This window comes from Eublepharis macularius, chromosome 18 (genome assembly GCF_028583425.1).
Source record: "Eublepharis macularius isolate TG4126 chromosome 18, MPM_Emac_v1.0, whole genome shotgun sequence".
Taxonomy (NCBI): domain Eukaryota; kingdom Metazoa; phylum Chordata; class Lepidosauria; order Squamata; family Eublepharidae; genus Eublepharis; species Eublepharis macularius.
This window is the reverse complement of record NC_072807.1, coordinates 15,949,406-15,963,258: the sequence shown is the minus strand read 5'-3', so window position 1 is coordinate 15,963,258 and position 13,853 is coordinate 15,949,406. Positions and strand designations below refer to the sequence as shown.

Here is a 13,853-nt window from a genome sequence, read left to right as displayed (position 1 = left end):
AATTTTACGAAACGGTGCTGTTGAAAAGCATTATGTTGGGTGGAATCCTGCCATCTCACAGCTGAGAGCGGGCCCTGGCATGAGCCCAAAACAAGTCCCATCCCAGCTGCAATTCTGCAAACCTAAGTGACCCTCCAGTTGGCATAAAAGTCCAACTGGGCAAAAAAAGAAAGGGGGGGGGATTAACCCCTCATGCTAAAAGTGATGGCTTTGCATGTGACCACATTGAAAAGAAACGAAGAGCATCGGAGGCATGAGGAGTTGCTATAGCAACCCAACATGGCGCCAAGAGGTGCAAGAGAGAAGGGCAGGGGGAAGTGGGAGAGAGGGAGGGGGAAGTGAGCCAGAGAGGGTGGACTGGGGGACAATGAGTGTGGGGAGGAAAGCAGAGTCAGTATGCAGGGACCAGAGGAGGGACTTCCTCCCCCTTGCAGGTCCTCACAGGTTCCCCCTTCTTGTCCTACTTATAGGCCATTACTTAAAGCTGGATACTGAGACTAAAAAACAAGCCGCAAGACATCCCAACTCCACAGTATGTGCCCCTGTGTATGATTCATACGAATCATATTCACAATTTACTTTTTGAAGTGCTCATTTAAAACATTTCTGCTAAGCACCAAATTAATACAATGGGCAAAAAGGCGCCCAAGCGTTTGATGTATGACTACCGGCTCACACATGCAAATCAGCACTTGAGATTCCTTTTTTTTTGACCCGCATGTGTGAATGAGCTATTTGCAGCAGGTTTACACCAGCAGGATCCAGTTCTGGGAAAAATCCCAGACCGCACCAAACTCTGAAAAGCAGCTCGGTGCTCAATGCCACGATTTACAGCTGGAACAACTCCAGAGTTCCTGAAGATAATTCATGGCAATTATTTAGCAGGGAAAGTGTGATTTATGCCACCGCCTGCCCGTTGTTGCAACAGGACAACCTTTACCTTCTCGGCAAAAGCACGAACCGTCCACTGGGGAACAGCCGCCGTCGTTTCTGCAACTGCAAATCGATGAGCAGCTGGCTCCGTAGGTCCCAGCCCCACAAGTGACAGCACAGTCTTCTCCCTGCAAGCCAAAAGGAAACCCAGCTGAGGCATAGAAGCGCCGAGTTCGGGAAACATGGCTGTCACAGCTCTGGGAATAATTCCAGGGCGGATCTTTTCTCTGAAAGATGAGAAACATGGCTGGTTCGGCAGCACCTAAAAGAGTGCATGTAATTCCACGCCAGAGCAAAGAGAGTTGTGGAAATTTATTATTGTTCATTCAAACAATTCATTAACCTCTTTTCCACCAAGTGCTCAAGGCAACACAGAATAAAACTAAATCCGCAGATTAACAACTATAAAATCAATTAAAATTACATTTAAACCAAAGAGCTGTAATAAACTAGATTACCATTAGACCCACTGGAGACACGGGGCTGCCACTGAAAAATGTCTCCTCCTAACAGCTAGCAAAACCAAACACAACATGTGATGCCATTATACTTTGTGTTTCCCCTGTCAGCCACCAATGCAGTGCAGGGAAACTTCACAATATAGTGATGTTATACTACAGAGCATCCCTAGATGATGAGAGAGAGAGAGAGGATAACGATAACACATGGCTGCTGTTTTTAGCAGTAGTCGTGCATGATCTAATTCTGCCTTTTAACACAAATTTATCAGAGGACAGCAATAGAAGCCCAGTCTTGAGAATGCTCTTGTAATAAAGAAGGGCGGTGGTGGAGGAAACTGTTTTCAGGCCATAGCCAACTTATGGCAATCCCTGTGGGGATTTTCAAGGCAACAGACTAACAGAGGTGGTTTGCCATTGGCTGGCTCTGCGTAGTGGCCTTGGACTTCCTTAGTGGTCTCCCATCCAAATACTAACCGGTGCCAACCCAGCTTAGCTTCCAAGATCTGATGAGACTGAGCCTGTCTGGGCCATCCAGCACTCTGACGTAACTCAGGAGTGAGGGAGAAGGGCCCAAGCCACTCTGGGATGAGTGTTCCAGACTGTGGGCGCTGCTACAGAGCATGCCTTGACGTAAAGGATTGTTAGAAAAAGCAGGATTTCCCAAGGTACACACATGGGAGAAAAATAGAGACATTTCACACATGATACTCTACGTCTTTTCCAACATGGCACATCAGTTTATTTAATACATTTCAAAGCAGCCTTGTAATATACTTCTTACCAAGAGTTCTTATTTTTTAAAAATAATGAAAATACAAAAAAAGCACTAAGAGGCTTACAATAAAATCATTCACTTTCCTGAATGTTAACCAGAACTTAAGCAAGCAGCAACAATGCAAGATTATAAACTATCAAATGGAGGAGGAAAAAAAAGATGAAACTCTGTAAATCAGATATCACCTATTGCTAAAAGCTAGGGGACACAGATAGATTCACCTGGTGCCTAAAAGTGAAACAGATGCAGGCAACGAATTCCATAAGTGAGGTGCCAGCAGGGCTGGCCCGCCCATTGAGGCCGGTGAGGCAGCCGCCTTAGGGTGCTAAGGCGCCAGAAGAGCGCCGGCCCAGGGGCAGGGGCGCGTGCCACGGAGCTGCCGCCGCCACCACCAACCAGGAGAGCGTGCTGGCGGCAGCAGTGTGGGGCAGCTGAGTAGGCAGCCTCCTGTTCAGTTGGTCTGTGGGCCAGGACAGCCGGCTGTGCCTGGCCCGCAAAGCAACTGAACGGGAGGGCTGGAAGGCCCCCTGTGCACGCACCCAGCCCCTGCATGATGACGTTATATACAGTGATGTCATCACGCAGTCCAGTGTGTGTGCACACACACAGAGGCCGCCCTTAAGCTGCCTTAGGTGCCGGCGATGCTGGAGCCAGCCCTGGGTGCCAGTATGGCAAAAAAACCGTTTCCAGTAACCACTCCACTAGGGTAAAAGAGACAGGCAGGCAGAGCAGGATTTCTTCCAAAGATCTGAACTGTCAGGCAGGTTGATACGAGGCAGGCTGTGCTTTGGTTCCAGGACATTTATTTGCATCTAGTTATTTTCATCTTGTTCTTCTAACAAGTTGGGAACATCAAGATGGCCTTTGAAGCTCCAGAGCAGCCTGGGATGGGCAATGAATGCTCATCTCCAGCTTCGACGATGCCCTTCTGAGCTACTTCCCTGGTTCTCTGAAATGATGGTATGACACAGCAGGCTTTGGATTGGTGTGAAAGGCAAACAGGGACAATCTCTTGGCAGCCGCTCAACAGGAGGTGGGAAAGGTAGAACAGCAAATCTCTCGGAACAGCTGTTTGCTCATTAAGGCAAACATCACGGACAAAACGCTAATCACAAAAGAAGACAAGGGTTTCGTGTCGAGCAACGCTTGGCCTCAACGGAGCCAAATAGATAAATGCCCACAGTAACATCATTCCAGTGAGGCTCCAAAGAACTGAAATACCAAAATCTCAGAGAACTCTGATGTGCGTACATCACGATCGATGCTATCAATGTACACGGTGCTTTGCAAATTAATATAAAAGGGAGGGGGAAAGAGCCAGTCTCTGCCCCAAGGAGATTACAGCCTAAATTTCAAATGCACTAAGAGAGACAGAGGGAAGCAGTAATCTTGAAATGGAAATCAAATAGGGAAGTGTTGACGTTTACTCACTGAAAAAGGAATTCGGTGCGACCCTTGCGTGTTCACAGCTGGAGTGTTTTAGCTTCAAAGGATGCCAACCGGAAGAATATATGGCTAGTGTGGAGAAATGGTTTTAAAAAAGAGCTCATTCCGCCTTAATGGAACCAACACTCTGGGTCATTACTGGGATTGATGGACAGTAGATTGAAGACAAATGAAAGTTAAACATATCCACTCCCAAAGCAAAATTAATCTACGGCTTCGCAAAGGGTGGGGCGGAGGAACGGCCAGAAGGTCCTTGCCTCTCTGCAGTTTCCATGGTTTAGCAGAGCAGTTTTGGTATTTAAAAAGCTACACACCTGGAAAGCGAAGGGCCTCTTGCACAGTCTCTTGCACGATTAATGCTCTCCTGGGAACGGAATGTCTCTTCCTGCATATCTCGAGAGGACTTTGCTACACAGTTTGAGAACCACTCCAGTAACACTACCTTTCCCCTCTGGGAGATGATTTACAGTGAAATCCTAAGAAGAGTTACTCCAGTCTAAGCCCACTGAAATTAATGGGCTTAGACTGGAGTAATTCTGTTTAGGATTTCACTGGTAGCAGGGCTTTTTTTTCAGCTGGAACGTGGTGGAACGGAGTTCCGGCACCTCTTGAAAATGGTCACATGGCTGGTGGCCCCGCCCCCTGATCTCCAGACAGAGGGGAGTTTAGATTGCCCTCTGTGCTGCCGAGTGGCGTGGAGGGCAATCTACACTCCCCTCTGTCTGGCGATCAGGGGGCGGGGCCACCAGCCATGTGATGATTTTCTCCAAGGGCAACCCACTGAGTTCCACCACCTCTTTTCCCAGAAAAAAAGCCCTGACTGGTAGTATAGGAGCAGGCAAAAAGTGGAATGCTGCTGGCTTGCGGGCAGACGCTTTAGCACCAGAATGTCCAACTGGTGAAGTGATTGGGTTCATACTTTATACTTTTAATGAGAGAACACAAGAAAAGAAGATCCCCCGAGTTTTGTACTGGCTTCCAATTGCGCCAGCTAGCACTGGTGACAGCAAATGAAGACGACCGTGCAGTCTTTACCAAGGCCCATTTTTCCGGCAAGGAGCGAATGCCCGATGAAACCTTAACCTCATATTTAATTATTTAATACTTTGCCTTTCCCCCAATGTTCTCCGTATTATCCTCATAACAACCCTGTGAGGTAGGTTAGGTTGAGAGTGTGACTAGCCCAAGCTCCTACAGCAAGCTTTAACCACTAAACAACGCTGCCTGCTGGACTCACCTCAACAATCTCTGTATGGTCTGTATCCTTTCTTTGCCTGCTCTGACTGTCACTTGTTTAGTTGGGCAGGGGAAGAGCGTGATAATCCAGTCACTAAGCAACTAACATTCACATATGAATTTCCCCCTAAACCACAACAGTTTGGCTTCTTCAGATTTGTAGCTGTTGATATCCCTCAAGAATCTAACAGTGTCGTTCTAAAGCAAAACCCAGATGGTGGCAGCTTTTATCAGCCAGACCACCATGAATTTCCTCAAGTAGCCTCTGACAAATAGATTCAACAATTGCATAGCAAAAAAACCCAGGGTGTAAGAGTGCTCAGGGTGTAAGAGATTATTAACTACTCAATGCAGAAATCATTAACACTTTAACCTCAATTTGGGCAGTATGACTTGTGAAATTAAATGCATACCTCTGCATAACACACACACACTCCTTTCCCATCTCCGACGACAGCAATTATATACCATCCTCTCTGCCAATAACTGACGAGCTATATATTGCATTTGAATACGGATAGCAAATTTTACCGTGTCTTTTCTGTTGTTCCCCTTGAGGGCATCTAAAGGCCAGACCAGATGAGGTGCTGGAAGTTAGGTGCCTTGAGCCTCCAGTGTTTCTCAAAATTAAATTATCAGGCACAGAGGCAAAATTCAGATTGAGACAATGGCAAGAGCAGGAGACGAAGCCTTCCACTTGTACCATTCTCCTAACCAGAAACCATCGTGGGGAGCTACCATTGGCTCCAAGGAAGCACGTGAACTCATATTTCTCCAACAGAGCAAATAGCTATTCCCCAAGCCCATTTTAGATCCAGAAAACGGTGCAGGTGGGAAGGCTAAAAATTGCAGGTCTCAAGTTGCGGTCCTGATAGGTGAATTTTTTTTAAGCTGAGAGCTCCTCACCCCCTCACCGCCATTCTCTTCACCTCCATTTTATCCTCACAACAACTTCATGAGGTAGATCAAGATGAGGTCTGTCTGTAGCAGTAGAAAAGAGCAAGAGTCCAGTAGCACCTAGAAGACTAACAACATTTGGGGTAGGGTATGAGCTTTTGTGAGTCACAGCTCACTTCTTCAGATACTAAGAGTCCAGTAGCACCTAGAAGACTAACAACATTTAGGGTAGGGTATGAAATTTCGTGAGTCACAGTTCACTTCTTCCAATATGGCTAGAATGTGACAGTAGAAAAGAGCAAGAGTCTATTTGGGGTAGGGTATGAGCTTTTATGAGTCACAGCTCTCTTCTTCACTTCTTGGTATCTGAAGAAGTGAGCTGTGACTCATGCAAGCTCATACCCTGCCACGAATTTTGTGAGTCTCAGTTCCTAGTCAAGCACTCCTACTGTTACATCACACTGGGTCTAGGAGAGAAAATCCACCACTGCAAAGACTCAACAAGAATTCCCACAAAGCATGTTAAGCACAGCCTTATTTGTGCCTCTTTGCTTTGCAACCTCTCCCCACATTTGCTATTGAGATATTAAACTTTGATGAGTCTTGAACCATGTACCCAATTCTACTTTTCATTTGAGAAAATAGCAAATAAAGGGGGGGGGGGGTGAGGGATAAATGTTTGATGACCGCTGCAACGTCAGCAGAGTTTGGATTGAGCTGAGCATCTAAAAGGTGCGTGATGGTTGGGGAGAAATGGCCTCACAGGCTAAACTCTGCAAACTGTCAAGCATCTCCATCCATTGCTGGCTTGATGAAGAGCCTGAAGGCCAATTTATGCGATCAGCAAGATCAAGCTGGCAGGGCTGGATCTACGGTTGCAGCACCCAGGGCAACAGAAGTCTGGCCACTCACACGCGCTCCTGGCACTGCATGATGTCATTGCTCCATGATGTCATCACGCAGGCAGTGAGTGCCGCCCCGCGGCTTGCTGACTGTCCCGGCGTGCCGCGGAGCTGGTGGCGGCAGCGCGAGTGGCTGGGAGGCCGCCTGCGCCATTTGCCTGCCCCGCAGGACAAGGGGCGGACAGCTTGCTGCGCGCCCTTTGTCCTGCAGGGCAGGTGAATGGTGCGGGCAGCCTCCCAGCCAGCCGCGCTGCCTTTTGCTTGCCCTATAGGACAAGGGGCACACAGCAAGCTCGCCACCCCTTGTCCTGCGGGGCAGGCAAATGGCGCGGGCGGCCTCCCAGCCACCCGTGTGGCTGCTGCCAGCTCCGCAGGACAGGGGGCGTGCGGCAAGCGCGCCCCCTGTCTTGCCGTCCACACACTCCCAGGCTGTGCCCGGCACCCCCTTTGGCAGCGCCGGGGGCAGACTACCCCCCTGCCCTCCTGTCGATCTGGCCCTGCAAGCTGGGAACCTTTCTCTGGGCTGGAGCACTTACAGCTGCAAGTGAGGGGTTCGTGGCTAAAAGCTTAGCATGGGATTAAACGAGATGCTGCAGGGGTGTGAAAGACCCTCAAAATAATGCAATAGCCTGCTTAGAAACTCTGTTCTAATCAGGCCTAAGCCTCTGCTCTCAAGGGCATGCTAGGAGATACCTGGTTCTACTCCACAGCCAGGCGGCCACCAGCGAGCAAGCCTGGCATTAAAACTGCCAACTGCTCAGTGGATACCCATCCGTCAACAACGGCTGCTTTCACTCATTCTGGGTAATGCCTTCTCAGTGCAGTTTAGTAATCATTTGCGACTGGAAAATCCACTTGTGTGTGTGTGTGTGTGTGTAAGGGTATTCATGGATGATTCTTTATTTGGAAAGGGTTTTTGTTTCTTTATTATTTTCCATTAAAAATAAAATCAAGGAGAGTGAGGCTGTAAAATGGAGAAAGTTTTACGAATCAGCTAATCAGCTAATTCAGGTCCATTAGCACCTTACAGACCCAGTGGATTTCCAGAGTGTGAGCTTTTGAGAGTCAAAGCGCTTTTACTCTCGAAAGCTCAAACTTGCAAATCTAGTTGGTCTCTAAGGTGCTACTGGACCTCAATCTTGCTCTTATGTATGTATGTATGTATGTATGTATGTATGTATGTATGTATGTATGTATGTATGTATGTATGTATGTATGTATGTATGTATGTATTTATAGTCCACCTCTCTCACTGAGACTCAAAGTGGATTACATAGTATGAGATTAGTACAATCAGTAGCAAAGACATTTCCATACAGTGTAAAGGACATTTCCATAAACAATGGCATAGGATTTTACAAAGACATAGCATTAGCAAGGATCCAATACAGAGCTGAAGAATTGCTGAAACAGAACATAATCAGTTCTAGGACTGATACTAGGTAACATGAAGCACAGGTAGTATATAGGAGTACATATTCAAAGCAACAGATAATATGCAACATAGTGGTGAAGTCTATGGTCCCTAACTCATTAGCGAAGCATCTGAGGGCCAAGCTACACATGACGAATGACACTTGAACGGCAAGTGGATTGAGTGGAGGGCAAGTGAACAGGGAGAAATACACTTGCTGTTCAAGTGTCATTCGTCATGTGTAGCTTGGCCCTGAGACCCCTTCCCTACAATTCTTCCCTCCTATCTGAGTAAAAAGCCTTTTTGAATAATTTGGTTTTGCATCGTTTGCGGAAAGCCAGGAGAGTGGGGGTTCTCCTGACCTCCTCAGTCAGGCCGTTCCACAGGATAGGGGCCACCACAGAGAAAGCCTGTGTGCGGGCTGCTATACATGCTGGTACAGACCAACTTGGCTACCTGCCTGAAACTAAACCAGCGAATGTGATTCCACTTGAGGAAAGCAAAGTCCCAGCTCCCATCAAGAAGAGTTTGGGAGACAGTCAGTGGGCAGACTCCAGAAACAGACCCCCAAAGCAACAGAGGGGAAGCAGACGGGACACGCAAAGTGTTCTGTCCTTCAGTCAGGACGACAAGATTCAATTGCTGCTGCCAAGAACTGGATAAGCCAACTTTGAGATAAGCTGATTTACTTAATAAAAACCCAATATCTATACAATGCTTCACAGAGTATGCCGAAAATTCGCTGCAACGTACCTCTTCCATGATGCAGACCCTAGAGGATGTTTGTTAAGGGGAACATTTACAATGAAAACCCACTCAGCTCCCAACAAACACTCCCCTGCAAGGTAAAGCATATGGCATCGATTTCCCTGATCCAGTAAGAACAGGCCAATTTCCCTAATTGGGTTCCAGTGGAAATTAGAGGAGGGGGCATTTTTTTGGGCACATTCACAGCAATCTGGAATCTAAAGTTTTTTTTTAAAATACCAATGGAGTTGTCTCCCTCCCTCTCCCCAAACTGAAGAATGACTTTACAAGCGCAATGGCTTTAGCTTCTGGCAAAACAATGATTTTTTTTTCTGGTGGGGCTTCTCCTAATTGCTCTCTGTGGATGCTATCAGCGTTCACTGTCAGTGTTCGGGGAGCGGGTCAGGGCCCCAAGAATCTTGTGACATGACTGAGAATGGCATAGTTACTGTGGGAAGACCTACGACCCACACACATGCCCCCAAACTTCCATTTGGTATGTGAGAATGATAGGGGGCACTTGTAGAGAAGGAGGGCAGGAGGGAGAAGCATTTTGTCTTCTCCAAGCACGCTGATTTTCTCTTGGAAATGCTACCTGCTCCAGCCATTCTTCCTCAACTTTCTTCTGGCCTCAAAATACATCTGGAAACAACATCCTTAGTAGGGGAAGGGCTGAGTCTCAATGTAGAGCATCTACTTGGCATGCAGCAGGTCACAGGTTCAATCCTCAGCATCTCCAGTTAAAAAAGGACCAGATATCAGGTGACATGAAAGACCTCTGCTTTTCACCCCCATGCTGCTTCCTTCGGCTGACAGGCGGAGGAGGAGCCTCCCTGTCTGGCCAGCTGACAGAACTGCCAGATCTTGGCAAAGGGGGGAGAAACAGCAACCTCCCACATGCACACCCCTTGTCTGGAAAAGGAGCACTGTGTATAAGCAAGAGCTCCACCTGCTGTCCAAGGGAGTGAACCACTCTTCTTCCCTAAAAGTTACATGGGAAGGTCAGAACATGTGCAAAGAAGAGGTGCATCATGAGATGCCACCTCTATCATATGGAGGAACGAGGAAGAAACCTGTGGCCACTCGAAGCTGGGTTGAAGTGCAGTGTAGCCGCAGTGTGCAAGTGAACAGGAAAGCCGGGGGGGGGGGGGACACAGCTAAGTATGTTTACATGAAAATCACGTGTAATTCATCTCGTGTGGTTTGGCTCTGAGACTTTCAAGAGCTACTGTCAGTTGGAATAGACAAGACTGATCGTGATAGACCCACAGTCTGATTCAGTGTAAGGCATCTTCATGTGCTTATTTACATGTAGGGGGAAAGAGTTAAACGTCCCTCTAACTCTCCAACTCCCCCCTCAGCAACCAACCGTCTCTGCCCCTTGCGAAGTTCACCCGGAGTTGGCAACCCAGTGTTTGCCTTGCTTGGGTGTCTGTCTGCCCTGAGAGAAATAAGGATTGTGTTTCCTTGGTTTATATGGAATGCCGCTTAGAGATGGGCACGAACAGCAATATGAAAAAAAGCCATGAACAGCCCAATCTGCTGTTCACGAACAAGCTGTTCGTGAGGCCCCATTCTAAACGAACAGGTGGTCGTTGCAAGCCTCGTTCGTTGCTGTTCGTCAAGCCAGACAGTCTGGCACCTGCAATCAATTCCCTTGGCAACGTAGGCAGGGATTGTCTGAACGCTGTCTGAACTCCTGCTGTTGCCCTGGAAACCCCAATCTAAGCCCAATTTAGCTTGATAGGCAGGTTTTCCTTTCAAGTGTGGAGCTCTAAAATTTGTTACAACAAGGAAGCAAAGACCAGGGGAGGGGGGGGGGCTCCCAGCTCTTTGCAGACAGTGGAGAGGGAGAGAGAGACAGCTGCTGTTGGCATTTTGATAGAGAGAGTGCATTGGAACTTGAATTTTCTTTGTGTGTGGTGGGATAGGGATCTACCCCTTCAAGTTCCAGGGCTGCTGCCAGGCTCTGAGCCAAGCTATTATTTATTATTGGTACCTTTCCTGCTGCTTGCCCAGGTAAGGTTTCTGGGAGTGGTGTGGTAGGGATCTACCCCTTCAAGTTCCAGGGCTGCTGCCAGGCTCTGAGCCAAGCTATTGTTTATTATTGGTACCTTTCCTGCTGCCTGCCCAGGTAAGGTTTCTGGGAGTGGTGTGGTAGGGATCTACCCCTTCAAGTTCCAGGGCTGCTGCCAGGCTCTGGGCCAAGCTATTATTTATTACTGGTACCTTTCCTGCTGCCTGCTCAAGTAAGGTTTCTGGGAGTGGTGCAGTAGGGATCTTGACTTGGATGATGGCTGCAGGAGAGCCTGCTGGCCCCTACAAACAGCCAACCACGAACATGTTCATGAACAGGGCCATGTCCGTGGTTGTTCGTGAGTCCCTGTTCGTGGATGACAATGAACAATGAACATTATGTTCATTTTTTTTCTGTTCGTGCCCATCTCTAATGCCGCTCAACCATTCCAAAATGTTCCAATGAACCCAGAAGGCAACTGATGGAATCCAGAGTTGCCGCACATGGAGCAGAAAGAGGGGAGCCCAATTTTAAAAGCCAAAGGGGGACACAGGTTGAGAAGAACTGAGCCCTTCCCCAATGTGCCCCCCTGCAGCCTCTTTCTCTAACATCCCAGATCCCTTCTCCCATGTACTTTTTGATCTTGAATCTAGATTCCATTCATACCCATTTGGATATGAGAGCCTGTCGCCGTCACACCAACATTACGCTTTCCTGGTCTGGTAACATGAACATGCTTTTAATGCAAGACACACCTAACTAAAGTCTGTGTCCAACTTTCCTCACCTTGTTGGGAAAACAAATAACCACAACAACATTCAATTTATATACTGCCCTTCAGTGCAACTTAACACACACTCAGAGTGGTTTACAAAGTATGTTATTATTATCCCCACAACAATAAACACCCTGTAAGGTGGGTGGATACCCACCTTCCTGCTCTGGGCCCACTGATTCAAAGCCTGAGACTCACAGCTCTGCCTACAAGTCCAGCTCACAGCAGTGAAAATCAGCGTGACTAAACTTAAGTGTGCCAGGCAGTTGCCCATTAAAGTCCCACCTCGACCCAGAGAGCACTCGGAGGCCTTCTGCGGGCTCCTCTTCTGAATTCTGGACCCACCCAACTCTGATATGTATGAAAACAACTGTGATCTCCTTCACAGAGATGTTATAATGAAGCTGAAGATAATGTATGTGAAACACCTTCAACTGAAACAACATGAAATGGCCTCTCTCCCTGAACAAATTCTGAAGCCTGAACAAATTCTGAAGGAATCTCCCTCCAATTTAAGTAACCCTCCAGCAGAAAAGCCATTTAAGATAGAGGATGGTTCCTTCAGCTGGATGAACTCTTCCAGCCTAAGGTAGGACGTCTGCCATTATTAACATCATCAACATTTCATCTAGCTTGCGCATCAAGCACTCACAGCAGCGTGTAAAGAACAAACTCGTGTACACAGGCATGGGTGTTCAAACAGTTTGTCCCGCTGCATAACTGGAAGGCAGCACAAGCTGCCCCCATACTGTGGCTGTCATGCACCGGGTGAATCATGTCCACATCTCCTTCAACAATACATAACAGCTTATCTCGGAAAAGACGCTTTCATGGGATGGGGTTACCTGAAAAGACTTCCTTCCATGATCTAACTGATCATTGGGCACGCTGTGGTAGGAGGGACAAAAGCCGTTTCCACACACCCTTAAAGGGACAGCCCACTCACGGAACGCTGGCAATATCTCCATTTCCAAAACGCTTGCAGGCCGTTTGGCTTCCATTTTTTCGGTGCCTTTTTTGTGACCGTGGAAAGTGCGTTCCCAGAAAAGACACCGAAAAAACAGAAGCCAAACAGCCCGTAACTATTTTGCAAATGGAGACATCTGGATTCCTGGGGTACAGCTGCCAGTATTTGATGAGTGGGCCGTCCATTTAAGGGGGTGTGGAAACAGCCAGAGTGGCCCCAACCATTCCATCCACAAAGAAAACTTTCATGGGGGAAAGAGTGCAGTCAAGCGTTCTACTAAACCACATTGTTATTCAGACTCTTCTGCCATGTAAGATCAGTTTGTTATTTAAGGTCAAAGCAGTAAAACAAACTCATTGCATTGTTCAAACAGGAAAAGGCGCTTTTGTTTATACCATGAATATTTAATAGCGGGGAGGAAGGGCTGCTATGGTCCAGGTCTAAGGAATGGAGGGAACGGGCTCCGTTTTGCATGCAACAGTAGGCCCTTCGTGGTTGTGCCAGGGGAAAATGCCCTAAATTATTGATTGCTGTGTCAAAAAAGGAGCTAAGTTTCACTGTTAGTTATTCCCAGGGCTGGCCAAGCATTCATCATCCACCGTTTACTAATATCGCTTACCGTTTATAAAAGAATGCCAGCAGCATCCCAGGTCCTGTGCAAAACTCACAAGCAAATGGGGCAGGCCATGGAGGCCTCTGCGTAACACAGTGTGTCCTAAAGGGGAATCATTTGAGACTTCAGAAAGGTAGAGCCTCAGCAAGGTTTGAAGACCAGCCCTTGGATCCTATCATGAGATTGTAAGAGCCCTGCTGGATCAGACCAGCATCCTTTCTCTAACAGTGGCCAACCAGTGACTCCGGAGGGCCAACAACAGGGAATAGAGGCCAAGGTCCTTCCTTGATGTAACCTCCTAGTACCGGGGTTCAGAGATTCTCTGGCTCCGAATGTGGAAGTTCCCTTTACTCACCATAGCGAGCAGTCATTGAAGGATCTCTCCTCCACGAATCTATTTAACCCCCTAATCAAGATTAAACTCTTTTTTTAAAAACGAGTATATCTTAAGAAAATTTTGAGGAGTTACTTCTTAATGACTCATCATAATAATATTTGATTTATATACTGCCCTTCAGGACAACTTAATACTCACTCAGAGTGGTTTACAAAGTATGTTGTTATTATCTCCACAACAATCACCCTGTGAGGTGGGTGAGACTGAGAGAGCTGTGAGTGACCCAAGGTCACCCACCTGGCTTCAAGCAGAGGAGTGGGGAATCAAACCTGG

The 13,853-nt window shown here is 47.5% G+C and overlaps 1 protein-coding gene across 2 annotated transcripts in view; it reads right to left on the bottom strand.

Annotated features, from left to right (window-relative positions):
- The window catches only part of MEGF11 (multiple EGF like domains 11), a 316,522-nt gene that overhangs the window by 77,947 nt on the left and 224,722 nt on the right, over positions 1 to 13,853 (bottom strand). For both annotated transcript variants that reach the window (XM_055002716.1, XM_055002717.1), the window contains exon 9: positions 941 to 1,061. In XM_055002716.1, coding sequence (XP_054858691.1) covers positions 941 to 1,061 — 121 coding nt within the window. The remainder of the gene's footprint in view (positions 1 to 940; positions 1,062 to 13,853) is intronic.